Consider the following 27,550-nt stretch of genomic DNA (forward strand, 5'->3'; position numbering starts at 1 on the left):
ACTGTTGGATCAAAGGCTAGCAGGTGCTGCCAGATAAGAACAGCTTCGCGCGTTCCCAGCGGATACCGGAGTCTGTTTTCTGAGGACCAGATTAAGGGTTCATCCTCGGCAACGTGACCTCTTCCCGCACTCCTAACGGGGCTGCCCGTGCGCTAGTAAAGTACCCCCAACAGTAAGATCAGGAGCACGGATAAATATGAAATGAGGGGAGGAAAAAAAAAAAAAAGACTAAAGCTGTAGGCTACTGCTCTGTTACACGTTACAGGTTAACACAGGTAGATGTAGCCCTGGGAAAGACTGAGAACACTACCACGGTCTCCATTTTTCCAAAACAAAAAACGAGATTGAAGCTCTCTCCTCCACCCCACGTCACCCCGCAAAAAAAAAAAAAAAAAAAAAAAAAAAAAAAAAAAACCCGGAAGGGGAGAGGCGAAAAGCGAGAGGATGGAATGTACCATTCTCATGGCCAAGTTTGGGGGGAGAGGAACATTCCATCTTGCAAGAATCTGTCTTCAAAATTAAGAGTCTTCTTTCCAATATTTCAAACTTATTTTATTTAACATGCGAACTCTTCCTATAAAATGCTTAATTTAATGTCACTTGTTCAGAAATGTTACCTTAAGTATGTTCTAATTTTTAGCTTTAGGAATGGACTTTCCTAGGTCCCTCTTCTTGCCCCTCCTCCAGGCCGCTTTGCTGTTTCCGCTTTGCTGAGGGGAGGGAAGAGGGCTGAGCCGGGAAGCGGCACAGTCTAACTTAACACTTCACTGGGGAAGGAAGAAACACATTTCTCCACAAATCGAGGTAGTTTTTACAGAAAAACAGGCTTAAGTAACTGAAGAAAATTATTTGAGAGTTGGGACCTATGTGCCGCAAATGAATTGGAGACAAAGTTGGAGACAAAGGTGGGTGTTGTTCGTCTTTTCCCCCTGAGCTTCCCTGTAAGCTCGGAATAGCCGCGGCCGCTGCGGGGCGGGGCCTCCCTCTGAAGCTGCCTCGGGAAGGTGGAGGTGGCTGCGTGCGGCGGCCCGGGTAACCGACTTCTTCTGCGTCCTGCCAGCTCTTTGTTTCCCTTTGCCCCCTCGTCGCCCTCCTGCTTCTATCCCTGCCCTTTTCCTGGTGGTCCCGTGCTTGACCTTCAGTCTGGGAGGGTGGAGGCGGGGGCACGCTTTGAAGTTGAGGGTTCTTTTCCGGCGCTTCATGCCCTCCACTCTTTTCCTTTACCGGGGACTTTAAAACCCCCTTATTTCCTCCTGAAGTTGAGAAAAAAAGCAGTTTTAGTGAATAGGGTGTCTCCACCCCTAACTGCTCCCTAAGAATTTAACCTAGAAGTTGAGCAAAAGTTCGGCTTCACTTTTCTGTGTATTTCTATCCTCAATGTCTGGCATGTGGGAGGCACTTAGAAATACTTGTCATGATTCCGCTCCATCCTACTCTTCCCCTCCCCCTTTCAAATTACCTCGTATTTATTAGATATAGGTTTACTTTGTTTCTGCTTACATACACGTATTTTCTCCTGTGATAGACTGCAAGCTCTTTGAAGACAAGAACATTCATTTTTCTTTATTCCCAGATGCTTAAATAAATGCTGGTTAATTCTGCTTATCTAAGTGGGAGTTAAAGGTCTCTCAGAACTATGTAAAATCCCGGACTTACCAGCTCTTACCTTTTTCTTCGCCCCTCCCCCCAACTAGGTGCTCTCTCTCTCTTTTTTTTTTTTCTTTTTCTGAGGCTGGGGTTAAGTGACTTGCCCAGGGTCACACAGCTAGGAAGTGTTAAGTGTCTGAGACCACATTTGAACTCGGGTCCTCCTGAATTCAAGGCTGGTGCTCTATCCACTGCGCCACCTAGCTGCCCCTAGGTGCTCTCTTAATTGGTTGTTCACCTTCCCTTGATTCTAGGACAGTTAGATATCTCCTCCTTTTTCACCTAATTGTACACATTTTGGATTTTTTTGATTTCTCCACTGCACCCCGAAGCAAAAGTTTTCTTAGGGAAAATCTCATCTTGTTACAAGATAGGAATAGTTTTCCTACATTCTCCTGATCTGTATGCTCTAATCCCTCCTTGGAGAGTAGAAATTTTTTTTTTTCCAATCAAGGGACATTTTATTTTTAAAATTTTTTAAAAATTAATTTTATTTTTTATTTATATTTATATTATTTAAATTAATTTATTTTTTGACAGTACATATGTATAGGTAATTTTTTACAACATTATCCCTTGTATTCCCTCCTCTTCCGAATTTTCAGAGGATAGAATCTTAACCTCAACCTTTTAAAGAGGAATGTAGAGAGACATCCTCAGACATTTCATTTAAAATATTTTGAATTTCTTTGACCTCTTCACTGTGTCAACACCCCACTCTGAGTAACTTTTTCCCATTAATCTCCTAGTTTTCTGCTATTTTGTCTCATCTTGTAAACTCCTTGCTGGCAGTGTGCTTGCTAGAAATGAAATTAACTTGAGTAAATATGAAATTGAGTCAATAAGAAATTAACTTGAATGTTTGGAAAGAAAATTCAGTGAATTTTATTAGTATTACTCACCCACATTACTGATTAAGTAGTAGAAAAGACCCAAATATTTTGGTTGCTGTAATATTTCAGATGCTGTGTTAGAATTCCCAGAAATCTGCCAGGTTTCCTTAACTAAAGGAAACATATTAAATAACCTCTATTGTTTGGATAACAGTAGGATATATTCTTTACAGAGGGAAAATCTAGAGAGGGTCTAGATTCAAAAGACAGTTTTCAAATCTTGCCTTCCAAGATTGAGCAAGTGAGCTTCCTAGGTTCTCCATTTTCTTATCTGTGAAATGACTAGTCTGTGATGCTCTTGAATGGTTTATCAGGGAATATGTATGCTTATAATGAAAAGTAGACTTCTCAATTAACTTCTGAGAATATATTACTTTAACATTTAGGTGAATCTTTGCATTTATACATGTAAGAATTTCTTCCTTTAGTGTGAATTTTAACCCATTCATTAACCCTTTTCAAACTTTACAACTTTTAGAAGTTACAGCCAAGACATTAAGGGCCTTCCTCTGATTTGCTTTAGATAAGTGTTAAAAATGTATTTTTAGATGTTATTTATTTTACATAAATGTTTTAAAAATACAAAGAAAATGTAAATTGAAATTTGTTTTTTGGTTTTTTTCCCTAATAGGGGCAACTATGAATGAAGAGCAGTTTGTAAACATTGATTTAAATGACGATAATATTTGCAGTATTTGTAAATTGGGAACAGATAAAGAAACACTTTCCTTCTGCCACCTTTGTTTTGAGCTAAATATTGAAGGTAAGTTTACTGTGTAGTTTAATCTCATTAATTCCTTATAAACCAACTTTTTTAACCTTATGACTATAAAGTTAGACTCAGAAACCAAAGCAGTATCCTTATACAAGATAGAAAGATATATAACTAGGGAATCATTTATCAATAGACATTGTTAAACACCTACTATTTGCTAGGCTCCTGTGCTAAGTAGTAGGGATACAAAAAGAGGTAAAAAACAGTCCCTGCTCACCAGGAGCTCAATCTAATGGAGACAGTAAACAATAAAGTTTTACAAATAAGCTGTATTCAGGATATGAAGGACAATACCACTTCTCAAATAAATCAAATTAAGGAGATTTCTCAAGGCAAAAGCAGAAAGGAATTTTATTACAATTTATTACAATTTCTGAAGAAAGAGCATCTCCCTCCCTCAAAGTCAAGGAGAAGCAAGGCCCAGTTAACTGACAAGAATTATATAAGGGCTTAGGCACAGTGGTCCTCAAATTTTTAAATAGGGGGCCAGTTCACTGTCCCTCAGACTGTTGGAGGGCCAGTCATAGTAAAAGCAAAAACTCACATTCCTTTCTTCACTCCTCAGCCCATTTGCCATAACCTGGCCTGCTAGCCATAGTTTGAGAACTCCTGGTTAGGGTAACACTCTCTATAGGCTGGATCTTTACCTGATTAGCCAGGACCAATGACCTCACATTCTATTTCAAAAATGAGGAAAAACTTTAAAGCCCAACCACATCTTTAGAATTACTCAATTATCTTATATGGGAGTTTCCATGCCAAGTTGGCCCCAATTTAGTCTCACAAAGAAAAGGTCCCCCTCCTCTTTCTGGAGAAAGAAATCTGGTCCTGGGGCACAGCTGATCTTCACTCAGTTTTTACAACACTGTCTCCATTTTGTGAGACAGCTTTCACTGTTCACTTCATTCACTTACAAGTAAGAAATAATTAAAAGTGGGAAGATATTAGAACTAAGAAGGTTTCGGGGCAGCTAGGTGGTGCAGTAGATAGTGCACCAGCCTTGAAATCAGGAGGACCGGAGTTCAAATCTGATCTCAAACACTTAACATTTCCTAGCTGTGTGACCCTGGGCAAGTCACTTAACCCCAGCCTCAGGGGGGGAGTGGGGGAATCAGCCCCAGAAAAGGAAAAAAAAAAAAAACTAAGAAGGTTGGGGAAAATTTCTTTAGAAAGTTGGGATTTAAGTTGGGAATATTTTTGTTGATTTGGTTATTTTTCCTATTTCTTTGATCCCTTCAAAATAAAAGCCTAGAAGAAGGTATCTCCAGATCAAAAGATAGACACAGTTCAGAATAGCTTCATTAGTATATCTGTCCTCCCACAGCCATTCTAACAATTACAGTTTTCTTCTTTTTTTTTTTTAATATTTAATCGTCACTAATCTAATTGGTGTGTGAGGCAGAACATTAGAGTTGTTTTATTTCTATTTTCAGCATTTTTTAGTTGGTGATAATTTGCTTCTTTTGTGAATATTCTTTATTAAGGAGTGGCTCTTGTTCTTATATATTTGAAAGAGTTTCCTATATATCTTGAATATCATGCCTTTATCAGAAAAATATGCTATAAAAGCTTTTCCCCAGGTAACTTTTTCTTCTGATTTTTGCTCCATTGATTTGTCTTTGCGCAGCAACTTTTCAAGTTTATGTAACTAGAATTGTCTGTTTCATCTCTTTATGATATTTCTCTTGTTTGTTCAAGAACTTGTTTCTTGTATGGTTAGAAAGATATTTCTCTGCTTTTATAATTTCTTTATGGTGTTGCACTTAAGGTTACATAACTATGTGGAGTTCCAAACCAATTTGTAACAATTTGTTTTCCTAGCAATCTTTCCTAGCATGGTTAATATCTTTAGATTTATCTGACACTATGCTAACATGTTTTCTTCTGGATCTTGAATTGCTTTCAATATTTCAACTAGGAACAAAGAGTTTTGATGATGGCTGATAGAAAGATTAGGTTAATCCAGTCATTAGTCACCAAAGTAACTAATAAAATTTTCTAGCTTTGATAACTTTATCAAGTGGGAGCATCTTTATTAAGCTAATAATGTATGCTCCGTGATGCCATATGAATCTTCTGAAAAATAGTAAGCCAGTTTGGAACCTAATATTTGAGGATCAGGCAGATGAAAGAGCTGAAAGGGAGTGCTTGAAGTGATTCAAAAATAGAATTTCTCTGACACTTAAAATTAACATCCTTGATTTATGTACTTTAAAGTGATAAGGATGACTTAAATTGTTTTACTTTGTTGAGCAATACTGTAACATGTAGTCTGGCTTCCTCCTGAGAAAGCTTCAATGTAAAAAAGATTGATTTAGTATAATAAGTCCTTTGTATTGTTGAAACAGAATCATCTTGAATTTAAAGAAATACAATCAGTTTTTTTAAAATTTTTAACTCATGAGATTGGAGTTGGGAATGACATTTTACTTAATACTATTTCTAAACTGTAAAATTTGTTCTTAAAGAAGTTCTGCCAATTTACAAATTTTACTAAGAAAAAACATTAAAATTTTGCTTTCTTCTGGTTTTTATAGTCAGTATACAAATCCTCTTACGTTTTCCCAGTTGTGGCTTTGTTTTTTGATGGGAAAAAAACAGCATTTTATCATTTCACTACATGACATAGCATTACAAAAACAGGAAATCAGGTTAAACTGAAACAACTTTTAACTTTAAAATTACCTCAGCAGAAAATCATAACTAAAGAGAATTTCCAAATACTATCCAGAAAATAGTGTATACATTTTGATTATTTTCATTGTCTTTTTAAATATTCTTTGAAAGAGTCTAAAGGGATAACTTTAAATGTTTTTAATGGACAATTTTTCCAATTTAAATAGTAGTTATCTTCTTGGCGTCTCAATTTTTAAATTAATTCAGCAGCATTCTACTTTCAGTCTTTTTAGTTAATTTCAGTTTAGTTCAGGCTTTTCCTAGTTAACTAGGAATAACATAGTATTTAGATCCTTATAAATAGCTTTTAATTCTTAATATTACTTGTTTAACTACATGTAATAATAATATTTGAAATTTATATAATTCTTTAAGGTTTACAAAGTATTTTAACATGCATTATTTTGTTTGATAATAGCAACTTGATGTAAATCTTCATCCTGTACTATTACCTGCTGGTTTGTCAAATTCATTTTTCCAAAATACAGGTCTAACCTTATCAACTCTCTACTCCCCAGTAAAAAACAGATAAAGTTGTTGGCCCTCTTTACCTCCAGGATCAAATATAAACTCCTGTTTGACTGTTAAAATTCTTGTTTACCTAATTGCTTCCTACCTTTCTAGTTTCTTCTCTTATTCTCCATCCTCAGCCTTCACAATCCATGTAAATCTTTGATACAGTGACATTGGGTTCCTTGCTATTCTTCTCACAACACATTCCAGCTACCATCTCCAGTTATTTTTACTGGCTATTGTCCCTTTTGTCTGGAATTCTTTTTTTCTCTGGTTTTCTTTCAGCTAAATTTTTAAATAAGTTTCAGCTAAATTCTCACCTTCTATAAGAAGCTTTTTATCAGTCCTTAATCTTAGTGCCTTTCCTCTGAGATTACCTTCAAATTATCCTCTGTATATTTCTGTTTGTATGTTGTATCCTTCATGAAAAAATATATTTTTTTTCCTTTCTTTGTATCCCCAGTGCTTAATACATTATTTGGCATATAATAGCTATTTAATAAGTGGTTCACTTCATTTGATTTGATCCCCACATCAGCTCTTTGAGATAAGTACTATAATTAAAAATACATTTTATCACATGATGATTTTTGGGGGATGTTTTGTCTGGTTTTGTGTGCTGAATTAAAATTGCAAAGGTTAATTTCTTTGACTCATACTTATTGACAAGAATTCTAATATGCAGTATTAGGCAGTAATATGGTTTAGTTGTGGGGTACTGAGGAATAATGAGAAATTGCTAGCTGATTTGTATTTGCATGTTTAGTGAAGTTTTAATGTATTTGTTTTGAAACAGCTGGCTAGGAATATACTTAACAATTGTCATGCAATAACACTTGAGTATTTAACTGACTTATGCTAGGAGCCATTTGGTAAACATTATTGTTTCTAATACTGTTTTCTCAAATGTTTTATATTATAAAAATATTTTTGTGTATTACTCCAATTAATATACCTCATAAGTATGTTAGTCAACAAAATACTTTTTTTTTTGTATACAGTAAACTAACTTTTATATTTGAGTCAAAATTTGATTCCCCTTGTTAAAATATGAACTTTCTATTGCTTATAAAGTCAAGATAAGGCATAAACTCTTCCCTTGCTTGTGCTATTTCAGTTATTTTAAACTGTTTGCTGAGTGAATACATGGTTTCATCCTGCGTGATTTGAGTTTCTATAATTGGGATGGAGCAAAAAAAATCATTTGTTTAACAAATATACCTGGGATTATTATCAAGTCTGAACATACTGTACATTGTCCAGAATCTGCTATCAGTTGTTTACCTGTTAACTTTGAGGAAAATTACTTGTACAGAAATCATTGGAAGTCTGAAATTGAATGAAGAAAATGGAACTAATGATCCAGATTTTAATGAACATGGCATGCATGGTAAAGTAGGAAACCAGCAAGACACTGATTTTAAAAGGTACTATCTCTACTCAGGGCTTCATTTAATAATTCTAAGTTATCTAAATAGATTTAAATCACTAGATTTGTAATTTAACTTTTTTAACTCCTTTACTAAAATGATATGATCTCCTAGAAAAGTGCCCTCAAATGTGTCCATGGGATCATATAAGCTTTTAAGTAAGAAAATTTTTCTTGGTATTTCTCTGTGGCTTATTAGAATTACAACTTATGTATATCAAATGTAACTTTTGTAAATAGGACAGCAATAATACAAAACAACAAAAATTTCTTAAAATGTACTACCCTCAAGGGAAAACCAGTTCTGTGGAAGAAAATATGATATACCAATCACAGGTAAATCTTGGAAAAGTTTTGGCTTATAGAAAAACTTTTTGTCAAAATGAGGGATCAAAATGGTCATTTTCCTTACTTAAAAATTTTCCAATTGTCAATGAGACCACCAAAGAGACATTATATTCTCAAATATAGAGAGCACTGAGTCAAATTTGTAATAATACAAACTATTCCCCAATTAATAAAGTTGTCAAACTGATAGGAACAAGCAATTTTCACGTGGAAGAAATCAAAGATATCATGAAGAAATGCTCTAAATCACTTGATTCAAGAAATGCAAAAAATCAGATTAGCTAATTACCCATTTACAGTCACACTTATCCATTCTCATAATGTTTCCTTAGTCCCATACTACTGAATAAGTGACTTCGCCAAACTTACTGTAACTTTGATTACCACCTATTAGGTTAGTTAATATTCCAAGAAAGGAAAATTATAAATTTTGGGGATGTGGGAAAATTGGAACAGTAATACACTGTTGGTGGAATTGTAAATTGATTCAATTTTGGAGAGCAATTTGGAACTTGACTCAAAGGGCATCCAAATTGTACATACTCTTTGATCAGCAGTATCACTTTTCTGTATACCAAAGAAATTATAAAAAGGGAAAAAGGATTTATTTGTATAAACATCTATAGGATATTTTTTGTGGTGGTAAAATATTGGAAATTGAGGGAACATCCATCAAATGGGGAGTTGACTGAACAAGTTGTGACTATGATTATAATGGAATACTAATGTGCTATAAGAATTGACAAGAAAAAACAAGTCGTTTAAAAAAAAAACAAAAAACTTGCATGAACTGATACAAAATGAAATGAGCAGAACCAGGAGAAAATTGTTCACAGCAACAGTATTGCACAATGACCAACTATGGATGACTTAGTTATCCTCAGCAATGCAGTTATCTAAGATGATTCCAAAAGACTTTTGATGAAAAATACTATTCACTTCCAGAGAAAGAACTGCTGGAGTCTGAAGATTGAGGCTTTTTTTCTTTTTTTTTTTTGGTTATGCAAACCAAATTCAATCACATTATATGATTAATATGGAAATGACACATATAATCTATGTTAAATTGTTTGCTCCCTCAGGATGGGGTAGGAGGAGGGAGAGATGGAGAAAATGTGAAACTCAAAATTTTGAAAAGTGAATGTTAAAAATTTATTTTACATGCAATTGGGATTTTTATTTTTTATTTTTAAGCTTTATTTTCAAAATATATATGGATAACTTTTCAACATTGACCCTTACAAAACCTGTATTCCAAATTTTCCCCTCCTTCCTACCACCCCCTTCTCTAGATGGCAAGTAATCCAATATATGTTAAAATTTATGTTAAATCCAATATATGTATACATATTTATATAGTCATCTTGTTGCAAAAGGAAAATCAGATCAGAAAAGAGAAAAAATGGGAAAGGAAACAAAATGCAAGCAAACAACAACAAAAAGTGAAAATGCTGTGATCCACCCTTAGTAACCATAGTTCTCTCTCTGGGTGTAGTTGGCTCTCTTTATCACAAGATCATTGGAACTGACCTCAATCATCACATTGTTGAAAAGAGTCACGGCTATCAAAATTGAATTAAATTAAAAAACAAAAAAGAATCAGTTTACAATCAAATATTTGTGGATCCTCAAATAAGGAACGGTATGGAAGATATATCTTCAAGAACAGTTGAATGGAGTTGAAGTAGCTGTTTAAAAATCATTTTTTAAAAGCGATCAAAACTTTCTTGGGGAAACTCCAAACAGAAAATTACTAAGAAACTGTCCACAGTGAAACCTTCAAAACCTATAAAAATTATGGAATGGGACCTGGCATTTGAGATCTGTTTCTTGGATTTACATTTGGATTCCTTCCCAGAAAATTCAGTGATATCAGTGTCAAAAAGAAAAAGAATGCTTCTATCAACAAATCTGAGTGGGAAAGAAATACTAGAAGTAGAATTCAGGCCTATGCTGGCTTGACTAAATATTGGATGCTACAATGAAAATGTGACCAGATTCTAGGTGAGGTAAGCACAATTTTTTGTTTATTGAAGCATGAGCTTTAAAAACACAAAACTGATTTACATAAAAATGGTGTGAGGCCATATTTGAAATCAGCATTCAAAACACCCTATTATATTTACCTAATTTTATGACAATTACAACAACAACAACAAAAAAGCTTTCTTAGTTGTGGGCCAGTGTTATTGTCCTCCTTTTATAATTGAGGAAACTGAGGCTCACTGACATAATCTATACTCACAACTAGTGAGTATATAAGGCACAATTTGTCCCAAGGTCTTTCTGATTGTAAATTCAGTATCCTGTCACTATGCAACACTTCTCTAATATCAGAACTGATCATTAAATCGCTGACGTACTCCTTTCTATTGAAGTGAATATGTGGTTCTAATATGAATGATTCTTTATTAATGTATGTACATAAAACATACATTATGTATGTACATAGAAACAAAGAAATCTGAATTTATATTTTTCATGTTTCCATGGGTGCTATTTTGAAAGATTCCACACTTTCTTTGCTTTGTCTTTTATAACAAATAGGAAAAACCAGGGTATGTGAATATTCACAGAAGTTAGTCTTCAGAAATTTTAGCACTACAAACAGTGTTGTAATCACAGTGTTTCCAGTGAAGTCTGTTTCAAGGAGCAAATGGCCAAAGTTTCAAGTCTGGTGGCTTTTTAATGTTTCCATAAAATGCTTCTAAATCTAAAGGTTCTCATTAAGGTTAAAAGGCTGAATCCTAAGAATAGGCAACAAGAAATAGAGCTCAGGCCTGGCAAAAATAGAACCTTTCCATTTGTAATATTTGACAGCTGCTTTCCATTTCCAGTCACACTTATCCACACTTAAACTATTTCCTTAGCACTATACTGCTGAATAAGTGACTACTACCAAATTTAACTATAACTTTAAAGCTAATGGGACTAACAGAAGCAGATTGCTAAGGGGGGAAATGATCTGTGGAATCTAGGATCTGGGATTTTCTATTTAAACAGGATTGTGATGCATATAGTCAGGTTAAGCTTTTATACAACCTGTTTTGCAAAATTTTCCTCATTTGACAAAATGTTTTGTTACTTTTCTGATAGTGTATGAAGTCTGAATCATTGGTCAGAGACATTTTAAAAATAGCATTTATTTTTTCAATTAAGCATTTTCCCTTTTTTTTTTTTTTTTTTTTTTTTTAAGGCTGGGGTTAAGTGACTTGCCCAGGGTCACACAGCTAGGAAGTGTTAAGTGTCTGAGGCCAGATTTGAACTCCGGTCCTCCTGAATTCAAGGCTGGTACTCTATCCACTGCGCCACCTAGCTGCCCCCAATTAAGCATTTTCAATTAATCCTTTCCAGTAACCCTTCATACCTATTAGGTAAATTTTTTAAAATCCATCAGTACATAATTGTATAGTATGACAAAATATTTTTTCCACATTAGCTGTGTCCAAAAATGTGTGTTTGCTTCTATATTTTAAGTGGTGGAGGTGAGTTATATGTTCAGTCAGCAAAATCTTCTTTCCCTTTTCCCCCACTTCAAGCATCCTTATACCCCCAGTTGAGAATGGGGAAAAAAAAAAAAAATAGAACTCTTATCAAGAAAAATAATTTTCTACATTAACCATAATTTTTTTTTTAAATTCTTTATTCTGACTCCAACACTTTTATCAGGAGCTATGAGTAGCATAGTTCTTAGACCTTTGGAATAGGGCTGAGCACTAAATAGACTCTCATTCTTTCAAAGTAGTTTGTCTTTATCTTATTGTTGTTTTCCTCAGCCACTTCCCTCACTCCTTCCTCCTTGTTTGTATAAATCTCAACTTGTATACTTTCTTTCCATTATACCCTGCCTAGTATTATTCTTCTCTCTTTCCATTCTTAAGATCATCAAGTTACAACTTGATATAAACTTGGATAGCTTGTAAGGAGAGGAGGGGAGGAGATTGACAGTGTCACAGGAAAGAAGGGGGCATGTACCAAAGATATTTCAAAGGTAGAATTGACAGGATATGGTAGATTAGAGGAAGGAAGGGTATGTGAGAGTGAGTGGTAAGTGGTAACACCTTGTTGCTAGTCTGGGTGACTGCAGGAATGGTGGTGCAAAAGGGACAATAGGGGAGTTACAAGAGAGGAAAGGTTTGGGGAAACCAGTTCTGGATGTCCAATAAGCAATTGGAGTTAGAAGAGAGGCCAAGACAAAGGTTGGAACTGGACAATAGATGTGAGAATCTTCTACATAGAAATGATAATTGAATCATGGAAGCTGATGAGGTCACCAGGTGAAATAATAGAGGGAAAAAAGAAAAGGTCCCTGGGCAGAACTATGGTACACTCACGGTTGGTAGATGTGACCTAGAAGATGGAGCAAAGGACACTGAGAAGAAACAATCAGACTGGGAGAATCAAGACAATTATCATAAATACTTAGTAGTAGAAGAGGATAATTGACAGTGTCTGAGGCTAAAAAGTATGATGAATAAGAAAAGGCTTAGATTTAGCCTTTCCGAAAGAGCAGTTTGAGTTGAATGCCGCTGGAAGTCAGACTGTGGAGAATTTAGAAGAGACTGAGAAGAAAACAATAGAAGCACCTGTTGTAGACAGCTTTCTCAAAGGAATCTCTAGTGAGGGAGATGAGACATGGGCATATTTGTAGATGCCCCACAAGCAGAATTTGAAGGTACTTGAGAGTGGGAATGATAGAGGGGGCAAACTGCTGGAGAAATGGATTGCAAAGGGATCACTTGTGCATGTAGAATGCTTTACCTGGGTAAGGAGAAGGGTTTCTTTGTGTGAAACAAAAGTGAAGGAGGAGTTACTGGATGAAGTGAGATGAGGAGGTAAGAAAGAGGGAGTTCTTGATGAATGGCCTAAATTTTTTAATAAAATGAGATCATTTTGAGGAAAAGTTGCTGTGGGAGATTTGAGGGGAGTTTTTAAAAAGTTTAGAAAAACCAATGAGCAGAATAATTAAATCATTTAACAATGCCAGACCCACTCCTATGCTTCTACAGCCCTTCTCCCCCAAAATTAATCACTGATTGATTTTAGAAGCTTTTGAACTAGTACTCTAGTTGACTAAAGCAGAATGTTTATTAAACACTCTGTGCAAAAACTCTATGAGGTGCTAAGAATACAAAAGTAAAGATGAAAAACAGTCTACTACCCTCAAAATTTTGAATTGAGAATCATAATCTGCATAATATACAATCTTCATTCCTTTGTTCTCTTTGTGGCTTGCTAGATCTTTTTTGAGTGGCATTTGATCTCTTTGAGGAAGTCATAGTGTACCTCTCAGTATAAAGATCATAATGTCACTTGCAAACAGAAGGATTTACATAAATGGTAGGGCTTTCCAGGTAGACCTGTTTCAGAAAGATAAACAATTTGCATTTCCATATACATTTGTTTGCAAGTTTGCAAAGGGATTGTAAGAATCTTTTCAATATGGTTGTTCTTTGCTCTGAAATAGATCACAACCAATCTGTGCCTGCAAGTCCTGTGTAGCTCTTGGCCATGTCTTCCTCAAAATTTGCCTCTGAATGTTGCCCTAATTTGCTGGTTTCTTCCTTGATTTCTTTTGACATTGTCATTCTAAGAATACCAGTGAGACAATATGTCTACTGGTTATACCTTACTCTGACCATATAACCAGATCATCTTTTTTATCATTTAAAAAAATTCTTCATTTTTGTTCTTCACAAGTTTGTTTAATTAAATATTTAATGTTGCATTTTGTTTTGTTCACACCAATCAAGTGCCTCTTCATTGTTCTTTGAGAGTGATAAGGCAATGTCCAAAAAAAAATTATAAGATCAGTCCACAAGCCCTATGGGCCAGGTATTGAAAATGCAAAGTTAAAAATAAAATACCTCTCAGGAATCCAAAAGGGACCCTTGAGATCATCTATTTCCCTTCATTCTGTCAAGGAAACTAAAAACCAGATTTGTCCATAGTAATAGAGATAGTATTTTGAAACCAGAATTTTTGGTGCCAAATTCTATACCCTTTGTGCCATATTATTTCCCCTAATGTTTGCCCAGTTTTTAAAATTTTTTTGCACTTATTATCAAGTATAATTATTTAGTAGTAACTAACATTTTTATAGCATTTTACATATATTATCTCAGCTTATTCTTACAATAACCCTGTAAGGTAAGGAACTATTATCATCTCTCTGACTTACCTGGCAGTAGATAGAGCACTAGGCCTAGAGATAGGAAGCTCCAGGTTCAAATCCAGTCTTAGACACTTATAACTCTGACCCCCTGGGCGTCAGCCTTTGTCTTAAGTTTCCTCATCTGTAAAATGGGGATGATAATTGTAAAATGTTTGCCAGGCAAGTGATACATAAATATTAGCCAATTTTATTGTTATTAAACTTTATAGAACAGAAACTTAAGAAAATAAAAGAACTACAAAATAAAAAGACACAAGATACTATGAATTGTTATACCCATATCTAAATTTGTGTTATTTATTCATTGTTATCCCTGAAACAGAAAGTGTATATTGACATCATGCCTGTAATAACCGATTTTATTTTTTCTTTATACATTGTTTATTTCAGTAGTTTTAGGAATTTTTTTCTGTATTCAAAATGGATATGTAGCTTTTTTTCCCCCACACAGCTATAGTCAGCGTTATTCTCTGGTTTCACTTTTTTTTTTTTCTGTATCATTTCATGTCTCCCCACATTTATTTGTCATATTTGTTTTATGATACAATAATATTGTATTCACATACCATAATGTGCTTTCTAGTTGCTTGACAATTGGTTTACTTACTGTATTCCCTTTTTTGGCAAAAGCAGTGCTTCTAGAAATTTTGTTTTACATGTATATTTCTTTTTACATGAGTCCTCCTAACCCCTAGCAATAACATTTTTCAAATTGGAATTCCAGGAGCAAGAATAGTACAAAAAAGTGGTCTTGGCATTCAATTTCTGACAGAGACTGGGAGAAAAAAGAAAAGAGTGAAGGGATTTTGTGATGAAGAAAATGGGAGAAGAAAGAGCTAACTAACATGGAGTTTAGTAAAGAGAAGAGATCCCTTGCAGAAAAAAAAGAAACTAGAAAACTTGGGAAGAGAATGTTTAGAATAGCTTATTTTGAAAATGAAATAGGGAATCAAAAATTGGAATTTATGGATTAGAAAACGGGCCTTTTTAAAGGGTTCTTTTTCTCTGATTAAAATCTTATCCAAATATTTCTTACTAATTTTTGTGATATCTGATGTGATTTTGCAAAAAATATTGATTTTTGAAATATCTTTTTTTTTTTTCTTTGTTCCCTAACAGAGGGATTCAAAGTCTGAAGTATCCAAAAATAAAAGCTTTTGATACGTCAAGAATATCTTACAAAACAATGAAGGGATTCTCTGGCCCACTTTTGTTTTCTGGCATCTAATAGAACACTCTTTTTCCATTCTTCAGGCCTAATAATAAAATTATTTTCTGTTCCATCACTTGCTATCTGGCAGTTTTCAGAAATAGTAAATTGTTTCAGAAATAGTAAAGCCATGTAACTGAGAATAACATAAAACTTAAGTGACTTTGAGGTTTTGTGTTTTTAAATGCATTGGAATAAATCCCTAGACTTCCAGAAAGTTTTGATATCTGAATACATTTCAAGGCTCCTCATTCCTGTCCTTTTTTGTCTTACATCCTCTTATTTTTTTTAATGCCATTTGTTTTAAATGTCTTTGTTTAAAATGTCTATTTCTTTGTTATCAAAATAGTGGTTCACTGCAGCATTAATCATTTCTATTTTTTTCCTGCCCCTTAAACAACTGACAATCTTTTATTTTTCTCTTAGAATATTTCGTACAGTTCTTAACTCTTCTAACCTTATTCCAAGGCCTCTTATATCTCAGAGCAAATTTTTTACTTGTGTACTTGAAAAACTGACAAACCCAAATCCCTCAAACATTCTGAGTTCGATTAATTAAACAAGAATTCATTAAGTGTGTGCTCTGTCCCAGAGGTCCTGGTGATATGTAGAAAGGTAAAGATGAAAAATGGCCTCTACAAGAAAATTTAATATTCTGAGAGAGATGAACAAGGATTATTAATTGTTTGGGGGAAGAAAAATGGAGATGAGAAAGGCTATATAGGAATAATATTTTGCTAAGAAATAGATTAATAGACAAGAGAGAGAATAATACGAGGATGCCTATATTCTGTGATTTGCATGAGTATCCAAATGAATTTTCCAGGCTTTTTCTCAGACTTAAAATAATGGTTAACAACAGAAGAGTTAATTATAAAGGAATATTGTGAGAGGATCTCTTAAAATTCCATTCAGTATATTGTTTTATATTTTTAATCTAAATCGAATATCATTGTTAATTGTGACTCTTAGAAGTTTTAAAATTTTTATTTCTCGCAAAATAAAAGTTAACATTTCAAAAGCATTCGTAAATTGAATACCACCAAGTCCTTAATTTTATTATCTTGATTTTTGATATAAGTGGATAAAAATAAGAAAATGAATACATCAAATTTTTTTTCATTCAAATTCAAGACAGAAATCAGTCACTTAAAATATGCAGATTGATAGTTGAATCTTTAAAATTTAAAAACTTTTTTCAATAGTATAATATGAAATAGACACTGCTATGCAGATTTCATATTCAAAATATAAATGTTTTGTAAAACTTTTTTCCTTTTTCATGCTGTCATACTTACCTGTTGTGGTAACTATCCAGAGGCATGAGTGCCTAGAAAAGGTTCTTTAGAGTACTTGTTTTTAAATAGCTACATGAGCTTCAAATAAATTTCCTTTTACTTTATTTTCTAATTACATGGTACTTAGCTTATCTGGAACTTGTATACAAATCATTAGAAAAGAGTTTTACTGAATTGGTTTTCAATATAACTTGATGTTAACTAATTTTTTAAGACATCAAGAGTATAATAAACATTTAAGAAACATGTTTTTGTTGCAAGAAATTACTTTTTGTTCAATTTGTTAACCTTTATATGTAAATAGTAATTAAGTCCTCAAAAAGTCTTGGACTATTAGGGGGTTTTTTGTTTCTTTTTTGTCGTTGTTTTTTGCTGAGGCAGTTGGGTTTAAGTGATTTGCCCTGGGCCACACAGCTAAGAAGTATTGAGTGTTTGAAGTCATATTTGAACTCAGGGTCCTCCTGACTTAAGGGCTGGTGCTCCATTGCACCACCTAGCTGCCTCATTAGTGTCCTTTAAATGACTACCTATAGCTTCAGAATTTGTGAGAAAGACATAAGCAATATTAAAATTTTTTTTCTTGATAACAATGCCTGTTCATAATGATCAATATGTTAAATGTCAATTTTCTCTCCATTTGTTGAAATTTCTCAGAACTAAGCATATTTATTTGGTATCTAACCAAGCAGTATTGATTTCACTATCCCTGGTTCAGTTTTAATATGAAAAAATTACTTAGGACGATTTGATCATAATAAAAATTGTTAATTTATGTATGTATTTTAACAATTAAAGTGGGAAAGCTTTAAGCTCTACTAAAATTAGAAAATTTGAAAGAAATATTGTTTAATTTTTATATAATTTAAAATGGCTTTTCCTAAATTTTTAGCAATTAAATTTTTTTATGGTTATGATACACCATATCCTTTGGGTTCCACTGATAACTGATTTGGAAGGTAAGGGTTTAAATAGTTCTACCATGTTATGTTCTGAAAAGTCTTCACTTTATTTTGCCTAATAGAAAAACTGCTTGTACCTGTGTGTAAATTAAAAGGGTGTGTGTTTCAAACTATATTTTAAACTTCTAAATTCGATCCAGAAAATACAAGATTTAAGAGCGAGTCTATAGAAAATTCATACTATGCAAAATGGCTTTACAGTATACCTAGTATATGACAAAAATCATTAACTTAGTAGAATATTTTCACAAATTCATAAGATTTCATTTTATGCAACTTAAGATTTACTTCACTTCTATTAATTGTTACTTCTTAATACTGCCTTTTAATATTGTTCCTTAGCAAGGAAGCAGTATTGAAGTGGATAGAGGACTGACCTCAGAGTCAGTGTTTCTTGGTAGTTCAAGGGTAGCCTCTATCTAACATGAAGATGTTTAACAAGAAGTCCATGAATAAATTACAGGAGGTCTGTAAATTTGAATTTATATATATATATACACAGACATATGCACATATATGTGTATGTGTACACATACACACACACACATACACACACACCTTTATTTTTATTAGTCTCTAACTGAAATTTAGCATTTTCTTCAGTTATTTCTGAGAAGCCTGTAGGTTTCCCCAGACTGCCAAAGAAGTCTGTAACATAAAAAAGATTAATATTCTAACATTGGCTGTGTGACCCTAACTAAACCACTAACCTCTTTAGTGCTCTAGGCAACTCTCTTAAGAAAATAGAAATTGTAGGACAGTCATCAATTTTCAGTGTTAAAAGAGAATTTCCTCATCTGAAAATCCTTATACTTCAGTCCAGGATTACCTAAAAATCATTTTTAATTGTTTCTCTTATTCATAATTTTTTTCTTTTTTTCTAATATTTATGATCATGGAACTTTTTTTAAAAATTAATTCATCTTTAACATTTTAATTCTTGATTCAGACCAGTTCCAATTGTTCGGCAATGAAGAGAGCCATCTACACCTAGGGAGAGGACTGTGGGAAGTGAATGTGGACCACAACGTAGCATTCTCACTCTTTCTATTGTTTGCTTGCATTTTTGGTTTCCTTCTCAGGATTTTTTTTTCCTTTTTAGATCCGATTTTTCTTGTACAGCAAGATAATATGGATATGTATACATATATTGGATTTAACATATATTTTAATATGTATTGAAATACCTGCCTTCTAGGGGAGGTGGAAGGAGAGGGAAAATTTGGAACAGAAGATTTTGCAAGAGTCAGTGTTGAAAAATTGCCCATTATATGTTTTGTAAATAAAAAGCTATAATAATTTTAAAATTTTAAAAATTCTTTTGTTTTTCTTTATAGGAGTACCAAGATCTAATCTCTTGCATACCAGATCATTAAGGGGCCACAAAGAATGCTTTGAAAAATTCCATTTGATTGCAAACCAGGATTGTCCTCGATCTAAACTCTCCAAAAGCACTTATGAAGAAGTCAAAACTATATTTAGTAAAAAAATAAATTGGATTATACGGCATGCCCAGAATAAAGATGTAGAGTCTGATCCTGAATGTTCCAAAACTTCCCAGCACTCAATTTTAAATTTTAGACATAAGTCAGATACAAAGTTATTGCCACAGTTTGATTCCCAAGTACCAAAATATTCTGCAAAATGGATAGATGGAACAACAGTAAACATCTCAAACCATGCACAAACAGTTTTGGAGCAAAGAGAATCTGCAAGCTTTGGGCTTGATATGTTGCAAGATCCAAATGCCCCTTTCTGCTATAATAGTGTTTTATGGTCTCATCACCAACAGACTCAGAAGAAAGAAAAGAAAGCTTCTGTTTCAGAAATTAGTGACCAGAGACAACACATTTATTATACAAGAGAACAATGTAAGTAAAACATGTCAGAAAGGGATTTTGTCATTTGTAATGTGTGAGCTGTGTAGTGTCTTATGTGCTTCATAATTAATTCATTTGCTGATTTCTCCTTCCACTGTTGCTCTAGTTTGATCTTTCATCATTTATCAGTGACCGTAGATTCATGAGTCTAAACCAAAAAACACAATTCTGGCAGATTCAGTTAAACTAGAAAAGGTAGAGGTGTTGTCCTGATGTCCATCCATGGACCATAAAGGCTAATTGTAAAAATACTGATTACTAGGTAATTTAATTTTTTTTTTTCCTGGCTGTTCGACCCTAGGCAAGTCACTTAATCCGAATTGCCTCAGCCAAAAAAAAAAAAAAAAGAAGAAAAAAAAAAGAAAATTCTTTTGGACTCCTTTTAGAACCTATCTGATAAGGCATAAAAGTTGATAAATATATCAATCCTCAAATCTCAAATATAGGATTATATCTAATTCATTGCTAGTTTAGACCCAAATGAGATGTTGACTTCCCTAATGTTGTTGAAGAGTTAGATGTATCCTTGATGTAATTTGAAAGTATCATTTCATAGTGCCTTTTGTTCCATCTTAAGTTTCTAAGTTAAATATTATTAGTCAGGGATGACTTTCCCATAGTTACATATAGTCCCAACTATCGACTGTTGTGCTTTCTGCATAGTTTCAAAAAAGTCTTAACTCCTGATTGTACTTCAATTGTACTATGACAAATAGCAAAAAGTATGTTCTTTTCTAAATACAGAAACAATGATATTCATTACTGCCCCAAACAAGAATTAGAGAAACATGCACAGTTGAGGTTTGCATTGACTTGACAAATTGTATTTCTGTTAATAATTTCTTTGATAATTTCAACCATCATCTAAAGATTTTTAATATTATATAAGGTCACTAAATTTTTGCTCAATTAAGAACTTGTTGCCACATTGAACAGTGCAGCTTAGAGCAAATAAAAATGTCTAAGGAAAGCATGCTTTTTATTAGCATTGTTGAATTTTAATTTTCCTTGCTTTTATGGTGGTAATGAATAAATTTTCATCTTTCAGTGAATTCAATGAGTCTTGGTGAGGTAGAGCAGCTGAATGAAAAGCTTCGCCAGCAAATCCAAGGTAAGGAATTATTTTCAACTCTTAGGAAAAATTTTATGGTATAGAAAATAATCTCATTTTTAAAAGAATTATAGGATTTCTTCACTTACATTTGAATTAGAAATTAAAACATTGTGTTGGAATTCCAGAGCATAGGAATTTTTAAAAACCATAGATACATTATAAAATAAGTTGTGAAAATAGAAATTATCTTTGGAGCTAGTACTTGCTATCATGTAGATTATAGTTTGGAAAATACATTTTATTGTATTGAACAGCACACAAGCAGGATTATGAATATAATCTTTGATTTTTGAATCATTTAAAAATGCATTCATAGAAACAAAGTCTAGAATCTCAAGGGGAGCAATGAAGAAAATTTAAGCAGGAATTAGGACATCAAAAATGCTGTATTATAAAAGGATAATCATTAAACTCTTCAGCACTACTAGTTAAAAAGACAAAAGTAGATCAGTTGAACAGCCTATATAAGGAAGAATGAAGACATTAGAACCAGTATTCAGCAAACCTGAGAACATAAAAATGATTGGAGCAAAGAACTACTTTTTTGACAACTATTGGCAATACTCTAATACAATTTATCTGAAACTGAATTCATATCATCTATATTAGTAAGCTTAAAGTATATGTACACAATGATTATATTAGGTCACATCAAAAGAAAAAATTAGAAGAAAATTATTAGATCACAACTTGAACAAAGGGAAGGGTTCTTGTCGTTATGATTACAAAAGAAAAAAAATTGGTTACATGAAGTCAGAAAACTTTTGTACAGCTAAAACTAAATGGAGTTCTAAGATAAAAGAGAAAGCATCAATTTACATCATATCTTTGATCAAGGACTGAAATCCAATGGGTATAAGTAGTCAAAATACATGAAGAATTGCAAATTATTGAGCCATATGAAAAACTGCTCCCAATCACAAATAATAAGATAATTGCAAATCACAACAACTCTTAGTTTTCATTTCCCACTGAATAAAATACACTCTTGGTGGAGTCTTGATTTGGTCCATCTTCTAGAAAGTAATTTGAAATTATCAGTCTGCATGCATTTATTGAGCACTTAACATATACCGGACACTACTAAGCACTGGACCTACAAACTCAAATAAAATTATATCTGTTTCTGAGGACTTTAATAAGGTTCTAATGGGACAATAGTATATACAAAAAGAATACAAAGTAGTTATATGACTAGAAGAGAGAGTGAAGTGGATGACTTTGTCCAATTCACTCAAGTTCAGGACATCAATACATGATGTCATTTGTCTTCGAAAATAAAGGATGAACAACATCAAGGTGAGGAAGAAGCATATACCAGACTAGGAGATGACCAGTGTAAAAGCACAGAAATGGGATGTGAATTTTGTATGTGAGGAATAGAATGAAAGCCAATTTGAAAGCATCAAAAGAGTATAGAAGAGATAATAAATAACAACAAAAATAAGAAAGTTTGGGGGGGAAAGAGAAAATCTGTGTTGGATCTGTAGTGAACATAGTCTCTGAAATGCTTGATGTTGCAGCTCTAATCTTCCTGTTCCATCCCTTTCAGTCTATCCTACATAATTATAGCCAAAGTGACTTTTCCCAGTTTGATCTTATCACTTCCCTACTCAATTCCAGTAGCTCTTTATCGTCTCTCGAATCAAATGTAAACTTCTTCCTTTAGCTTCTAAAGTCCTTGCCTATTTTTTCCACACAGTCCTCTTATTCTTCTCCTACTTTGCTTTCTTTCTGTCTCTCACATATAACATGCATTTCTCATCTCTATGCTCTTATACTGACCAACATCATAACCCTCAACTTTATCTCACAAAATTTCTATTTCTTTCAAGACATAGTCAAGAGCAGCTCCTGTGTTAAACTTTTTCTCAGTGTCTCCTCACTTCCCACCTCATCTTGCTGCACTGCCTCCCCCATACCTTGTATGCCTTTAGTATCTACCACGCTTAGACTTAATCCATGTTAATAATAAAGAGCATTTTGTAGTGCTTTAAAGTTTGTTAAATGCTTTCACAAGTATTATCTGTTGTGCTCACAACACCCCCAGGAAGTAGATTATTATCGCCACCACTTTACAATAAAGAAAACTAAGGCAGGTAGGAGTTAAGTGACTTGCCCAGGACTTGAATTTTAGTCTTCCTGACTCAGATCTAGCTTTCGATCTATCGTGCTCTTAAGCTGCTGTTAGAATGTAAGCTTCCTTAGAACAGTAGAGTTTTACATAATGGGGTGTAAAATATTTTTTATATGTTTTAAGGATAGGGAGAATTTAAGCATATTTGAGGAAACCAGTACATAGGAAGAAGGAAGGAAATGAGCTGAATTACAGGTAGAGGAGAGTAAGCCAAGGCAAAGGAAAGGTCCACTTCATTGTCAGAGACTCTGGGGAAAGAGGAGAGAATGAGGGAGTGATATCAAGGGATTTGGGGATCGTGTAGCTAAATGGCACTATGCATATATGAGTCCCGGGCCTGGAGCCAAGAAAATTTAATCTCCTGACTTTATTTGGCATCAGTTATCCTAGGCAAGTTACTTAGGGCTAAGTAACTATGTACCTTAGTTAACCTCATCTGTAAAATGAGCTGGAGAAAGATAATAAGCTAAGGAAATCTCAAATGGGGTCATGGAAGAGTTAGCCATGACTGAAAAACCTCAAGGGATTTTGAGATGATGAAGGGAATAATAGGAGAAAAAGGAGTCTGTCTTTTAAGGCCTCATTTCTCAGTGAAGTAAGTAAAGGTCTTTATATAAGGAGAGAAATGAGGAAATATAGAAGGCCTGTGAAAGGAAAAGATAGTCTGCAGTGGTTGCTATGGTGGAGAGAGGGAATCAGGAAGGAATAAAAAGATAGGAACAGAAAAGAATAAAAAGGAGTAAAAACAAAGCAAAGTAGGAGCAGGGATAATAGGACTGTGGAAAAAAATAGGCAAGGAATTTAGAAGCTAAAGTTCACCCTTACTACACTAGGGCGTAGCTGAAATCAATATATAAATGTATCAGATAACCCACTCAGCATGGCAGTATGGCTTGTTCCTCCTATGCAGCAGCCCTTGATTAGAAACAGAAGAGGAATAATGGGAATAATCCAGAACTAAGATTTTGCAGTAGATTAATGTACTAAACTAACTTAAGTGTTCTAACTAAAGTTCTATTTAGAAAGTACTTCTAAACTTAAATTTTAGAAGTTTAGAACTTTAGTTCTATTAAATAGAGAGGAATGTCAGTAGTCCTTAATTAGGAACTTCATTATTAAGGAAGTGAAAGGATTGTAACCAGTCCAGTATATGGCTGAAGTGTAAGAATATAATGGAATTCAGGAGGATAAGGAATGTGCAGATAGAGAGTTTGAGGTAGCTTCATTGTGAATATTGAAGTCCCCTATTATAAGGACAGGAGTTATAGAAGAGAAATGATAATAAGCTGAATGCTCAATCCCTGGAATTGGAGGAAGAATGACCTGGTAATTGGTATATAGCAACCACAGTGATTTAATAGGTGCAAGTTTTTGTTTGTGTGGACTTCAGGTGAAAGAGGTTGTTGGAAATAGTCTAGAAGTGAAGAATAAGGAGTATTCCTACTCCTCCAGTGTTTTGTTTTGGATATTTTTTATTTTTCCAAAGGGGAAACAGGGAAAGGCAAAGAGTAAGAAAAGGTTGCACCAACAACATTGGTGATTCATCATCACCAATGAGAAGCCAGATCTCAAAGATTATTAAATGGAGGAAAGATTGTTTATGTATAAACCAAATGTTTTGATAGCTATTATAGATGACCCATGCTACTACATGATATATTTATATATGGGAGGCAGTTGAAACTGAAACTTCTTGTAAAAAGTACTATAACTAGTTGAGTTTTGTTTTGGATTTTTTTTTTTTAGGGATGGATATTTTTGATTAAAAAAAATGTTGATAAGGCATGCATTTAAATTACTTAAAAAATGAATCACAATGAATTGAATCTTGAGCTTTGTAGATACTAAAAATAAAATTTACTTGCATTTTTTTTTTTAGAAATTTTTGAGCAGCTGACACACCAACTACAAGAAAAGGATTCTTTGGCTTCAGAACTCCACGTCCGACACATTGCCATCGAACAGTTACTTAAGAATTATTCCAAGTTACCATGTCTTCAAGCTGGGAAACAAGGAATGAAATGCAACCTTCCCATAAGTAATTGAACAAGACTTAAGATTTAATTAATTTTATCATATCATTGATCTGCTATGCGCACAAAATTCTAATAAGTATGTTGGGAAATTGTGGCATCCTTTTAAAACAATTTGGAATCTTTTCAACAGTCATTTAGTCTATTTTAAGTACAATTTTTAAAATATATTTTTTTTGTCCATTTACATGTAAAACAACTTTTAGCATTTGTCTTTTTTTTTTTAATTTAAAGTTCCAAGTTTTATTCCTTTCTCCCTCCTATCCCAATACGCATACATATGCAGTCACATAAGACTTTTCATATTAATCATTTTGTGCAAGAAGACTTAAACACCAAAGAAAAAAATTAGTGTGCTTTAGTCTGTATTCAGATAATACCATTTCTTTTTCTGGAGGCAGAGAGTATTTATCATCTGAGTCCTTTTGGATTGTCTTGGATCATTGTGTTGCTGGGAATAACTAAGTCATTCACAGTTCTTCATCATACAATATTGCTGTTACTGCATACAGAGTTCTGGTCACTTCCATTTGTATCTATTCACATGTCTTAGCAAGTTTTTCTGAAATTATCATTTGTCATTTCTTAGTGCAAAATAATAGTTCATTTCAATCATATACTATCTGTAGATTTGACATTGCTATCCTAATTTGCTTATGGTATCACCCTTTACATGTAAATCATGGATATAATTTGAAATGTTTCTGCCATACTGTTTTCCCAACAGTTTTTTTGTTGAATAATGAGCATTTGTCCCCAAAGCTATAATCTTTGGGTCTAGCAAATCCTGGATTATTTGGTTATTTATTATAGTTTATTGTATACCTGATCCATTCTACTAACCACCACTGTTTCTTAGCCAGTACCAGATTATTTTGACTTTTTTTTTTTTTTTTTTTTCTGAGGCAATTGGGGTTAAGTAACTTGCCCAGGTCTCACAGCTAGGAAGTGTTAAGTATCTGAGATCAAATTTGAACTCAGGTCCTCCTGACTTCAGGGCTGGTGCTCTATCCACAGCTGCTCCGATAATTACTTGTTTATAGTACAGTTTGAGATCTGGTACAGCTAGACCATCTTCCTTCACATTTTTTTTTTATTAATTCCCTGGATATTCTTAAACTTGTTTTTCCAGAGGAATTTTATTATTGTTGTTGTTGTTTTTCCTGTCTTTGTAAGATAATTTGTTGGCAGTCAATTTGATATGGCATGTGAATAAGTAAGTTAATTTAGGTGAAATGGTTAATTATATTGGCTCAGCCTATACATGAGCAATTAATATTTTTCTATATTGTTTAGATCTGACTTTATTTGTGTGAAAAAGTGTTAAAATTATATTCATATAGTTTTTCTTTGTCTTGTCAGGTAGACTCCCACATATTTTATATTGGCGCTAGTATATTAAATGGAATTTTGCTTTCTGTTTCTTGTTGCTAGACTTTGTTGGCAATACATAGAAATGCTGATTTATGGGGATTTATTTTGTATTCTGCAATTTTGCTTAAGTTAATTATTTCAGTCATCATCTGCAGAGTGAGAATTTATCCTCATTGCTTATTATAATTCCTTCAGTTTTTTTTTTTCTTTTGTTATTATAGCTAGCATTTCTAATATATTGAATAATAATGGTGACAATGGGCATATTTACTTCACCCCTGATTTTATTGGCAAGATGTCTAGCTTATCCCCATTGCAAATTACATAACATTTGTTGATGCTTTTAGATAATTATCATTTATTTAAAGATAAGCTTCATTTATTCCTGGGCTCTTCAGTATTATTAATAAGAATTGCATTTTTCAAAGGTGTTTTTTTTTTTTTAAACTTGGTCTATTTTTGTCAGGTTTTAATGATTTAAAGTTAGCAGGTGGTAATTTTGGTTCATTTTTAAACCAATTTTTCTGATTGCAAATGTTCTTTTCCTTCTCCCCCCATCTTACACATACCTTTTGATAGTTAACTTACTCTCTGTGTACCATTACAATGTGAGTATATTATAAACATTATTGTTTATGTGAATATTTGGCATATCTGTAAAAAAATGTCAGTTAAAGCCTTAGGTCAGGCTAAGCTACTAAATTGTATTTGAAGAGGAGAAGATATTCATGAAATTCACCTCTTATTTATTATGAGCAATATTTTAATATGGAAATTTTATATAAATACTATTTTAGGTACCTTTCCAATTATCTTTATAAATATGCATTTGAATAGCTTTATATAAATGTTTACACTTGTATATGTTATTTCCTGTGATATCACTGATATAGGGGAGCTTCTGATAAAAGAATTTCCTTTACCAATGAAGACTGCTCTGCAGTTTGTAGTCTTAGAAATCACAGGTACAGTCTTCATTCCATTCCCATTTGGAGCTTCTGTCAACTACAAGGTCTTCTAACTCTGAAACATGAAAGGAAATAAAAGTGTGCCTGTATCTTTTTAAAAAAAAAAATAAAATTTGTTCCA

The 27,550-nt window shown here is 33.4% G+C and overlaps 1 protein-coding gene across 2 annotated transcripts; it reads left to right on the plus strand.

The window, feature by feature from the left end:
* The first annotated feature begins 713 nt into the window (after positions 1 to 713).
* C3H21orf91 (chromosome 3 C21orf91 homolog) lies at positions 714 to 27,541 on the plus strand. 2 transcript variants are annotated; one of them, XM_074300635.1, is made up of 5 exons: positions 714 to 905; positions 3,172 to 3,303; positions 19,261 to 19,794; positions 20,852 to 20,914; positions 24,934 to 27,541. In XM_074300635.1, the coding sequence occupies exons 2-5, from the start codon at positions 3,180 to 3,182 to the stop codon at positions 25,098 to 25,100; spliced, it is 888 nt and encodes a 295-aa protein (XP_074156736.1). In that variant the 5' UTR covers positions 714 to 905; positions 3,172 to 3,179; the 3' UTR covers positions 25,101 to 27,541. The 2 variants fall into 2 exon arrangements, with proteins under 2 accessions (XP_074156736.1, XP_074156735.1); XM_074300634.1 differs by lacking the exon at positions 714 to 905 and adding an exon at positions 967 to 1,032.
* The last annotated feature ends 9 nt before the right edge of the window (positions 27,542 to 27,550 follow it).

The sequence above is a fragment of the Sminthopsis crassicaudata genome, chromosome 3 (genome assembly GCF_048593235.1).
Source record: "Sminthopsis crassicaudata isolate SCR6 chromosome 3, ASM4859323v1, whole genome shotgun sequence".
Taxonomy (NCBI): Eukaryota; Metazoa; Chordata; class Mammalia; order Dasyuromorphia; family Dasyuridae; genus Sminthopsis; species Sminthopsis crassicaudata.

Coding starts and splice junctions, on each gene's coding strand:
- C3H21orf91 (XM_074300635.1), top strand. CDS start 3,180: ATGAATGAAGAGCAGTTTGTAAACATTGATTTAAATGACGATAATATT. Junction 3,304..19,260: donor TTTTGAGCTAAATATTGAAG/GTAAGTTTACTG, acceptor TTTTCTTTATAG/GAGTACCAAGATCTAATCTC. Junction 20,915..24,933: donor GCTTCGCCAGCAAATCCAAG/GTAAGGAATTAT, acceptor TTTTTTTTTTAG/AAATTTTTGAGCAGCTGACA.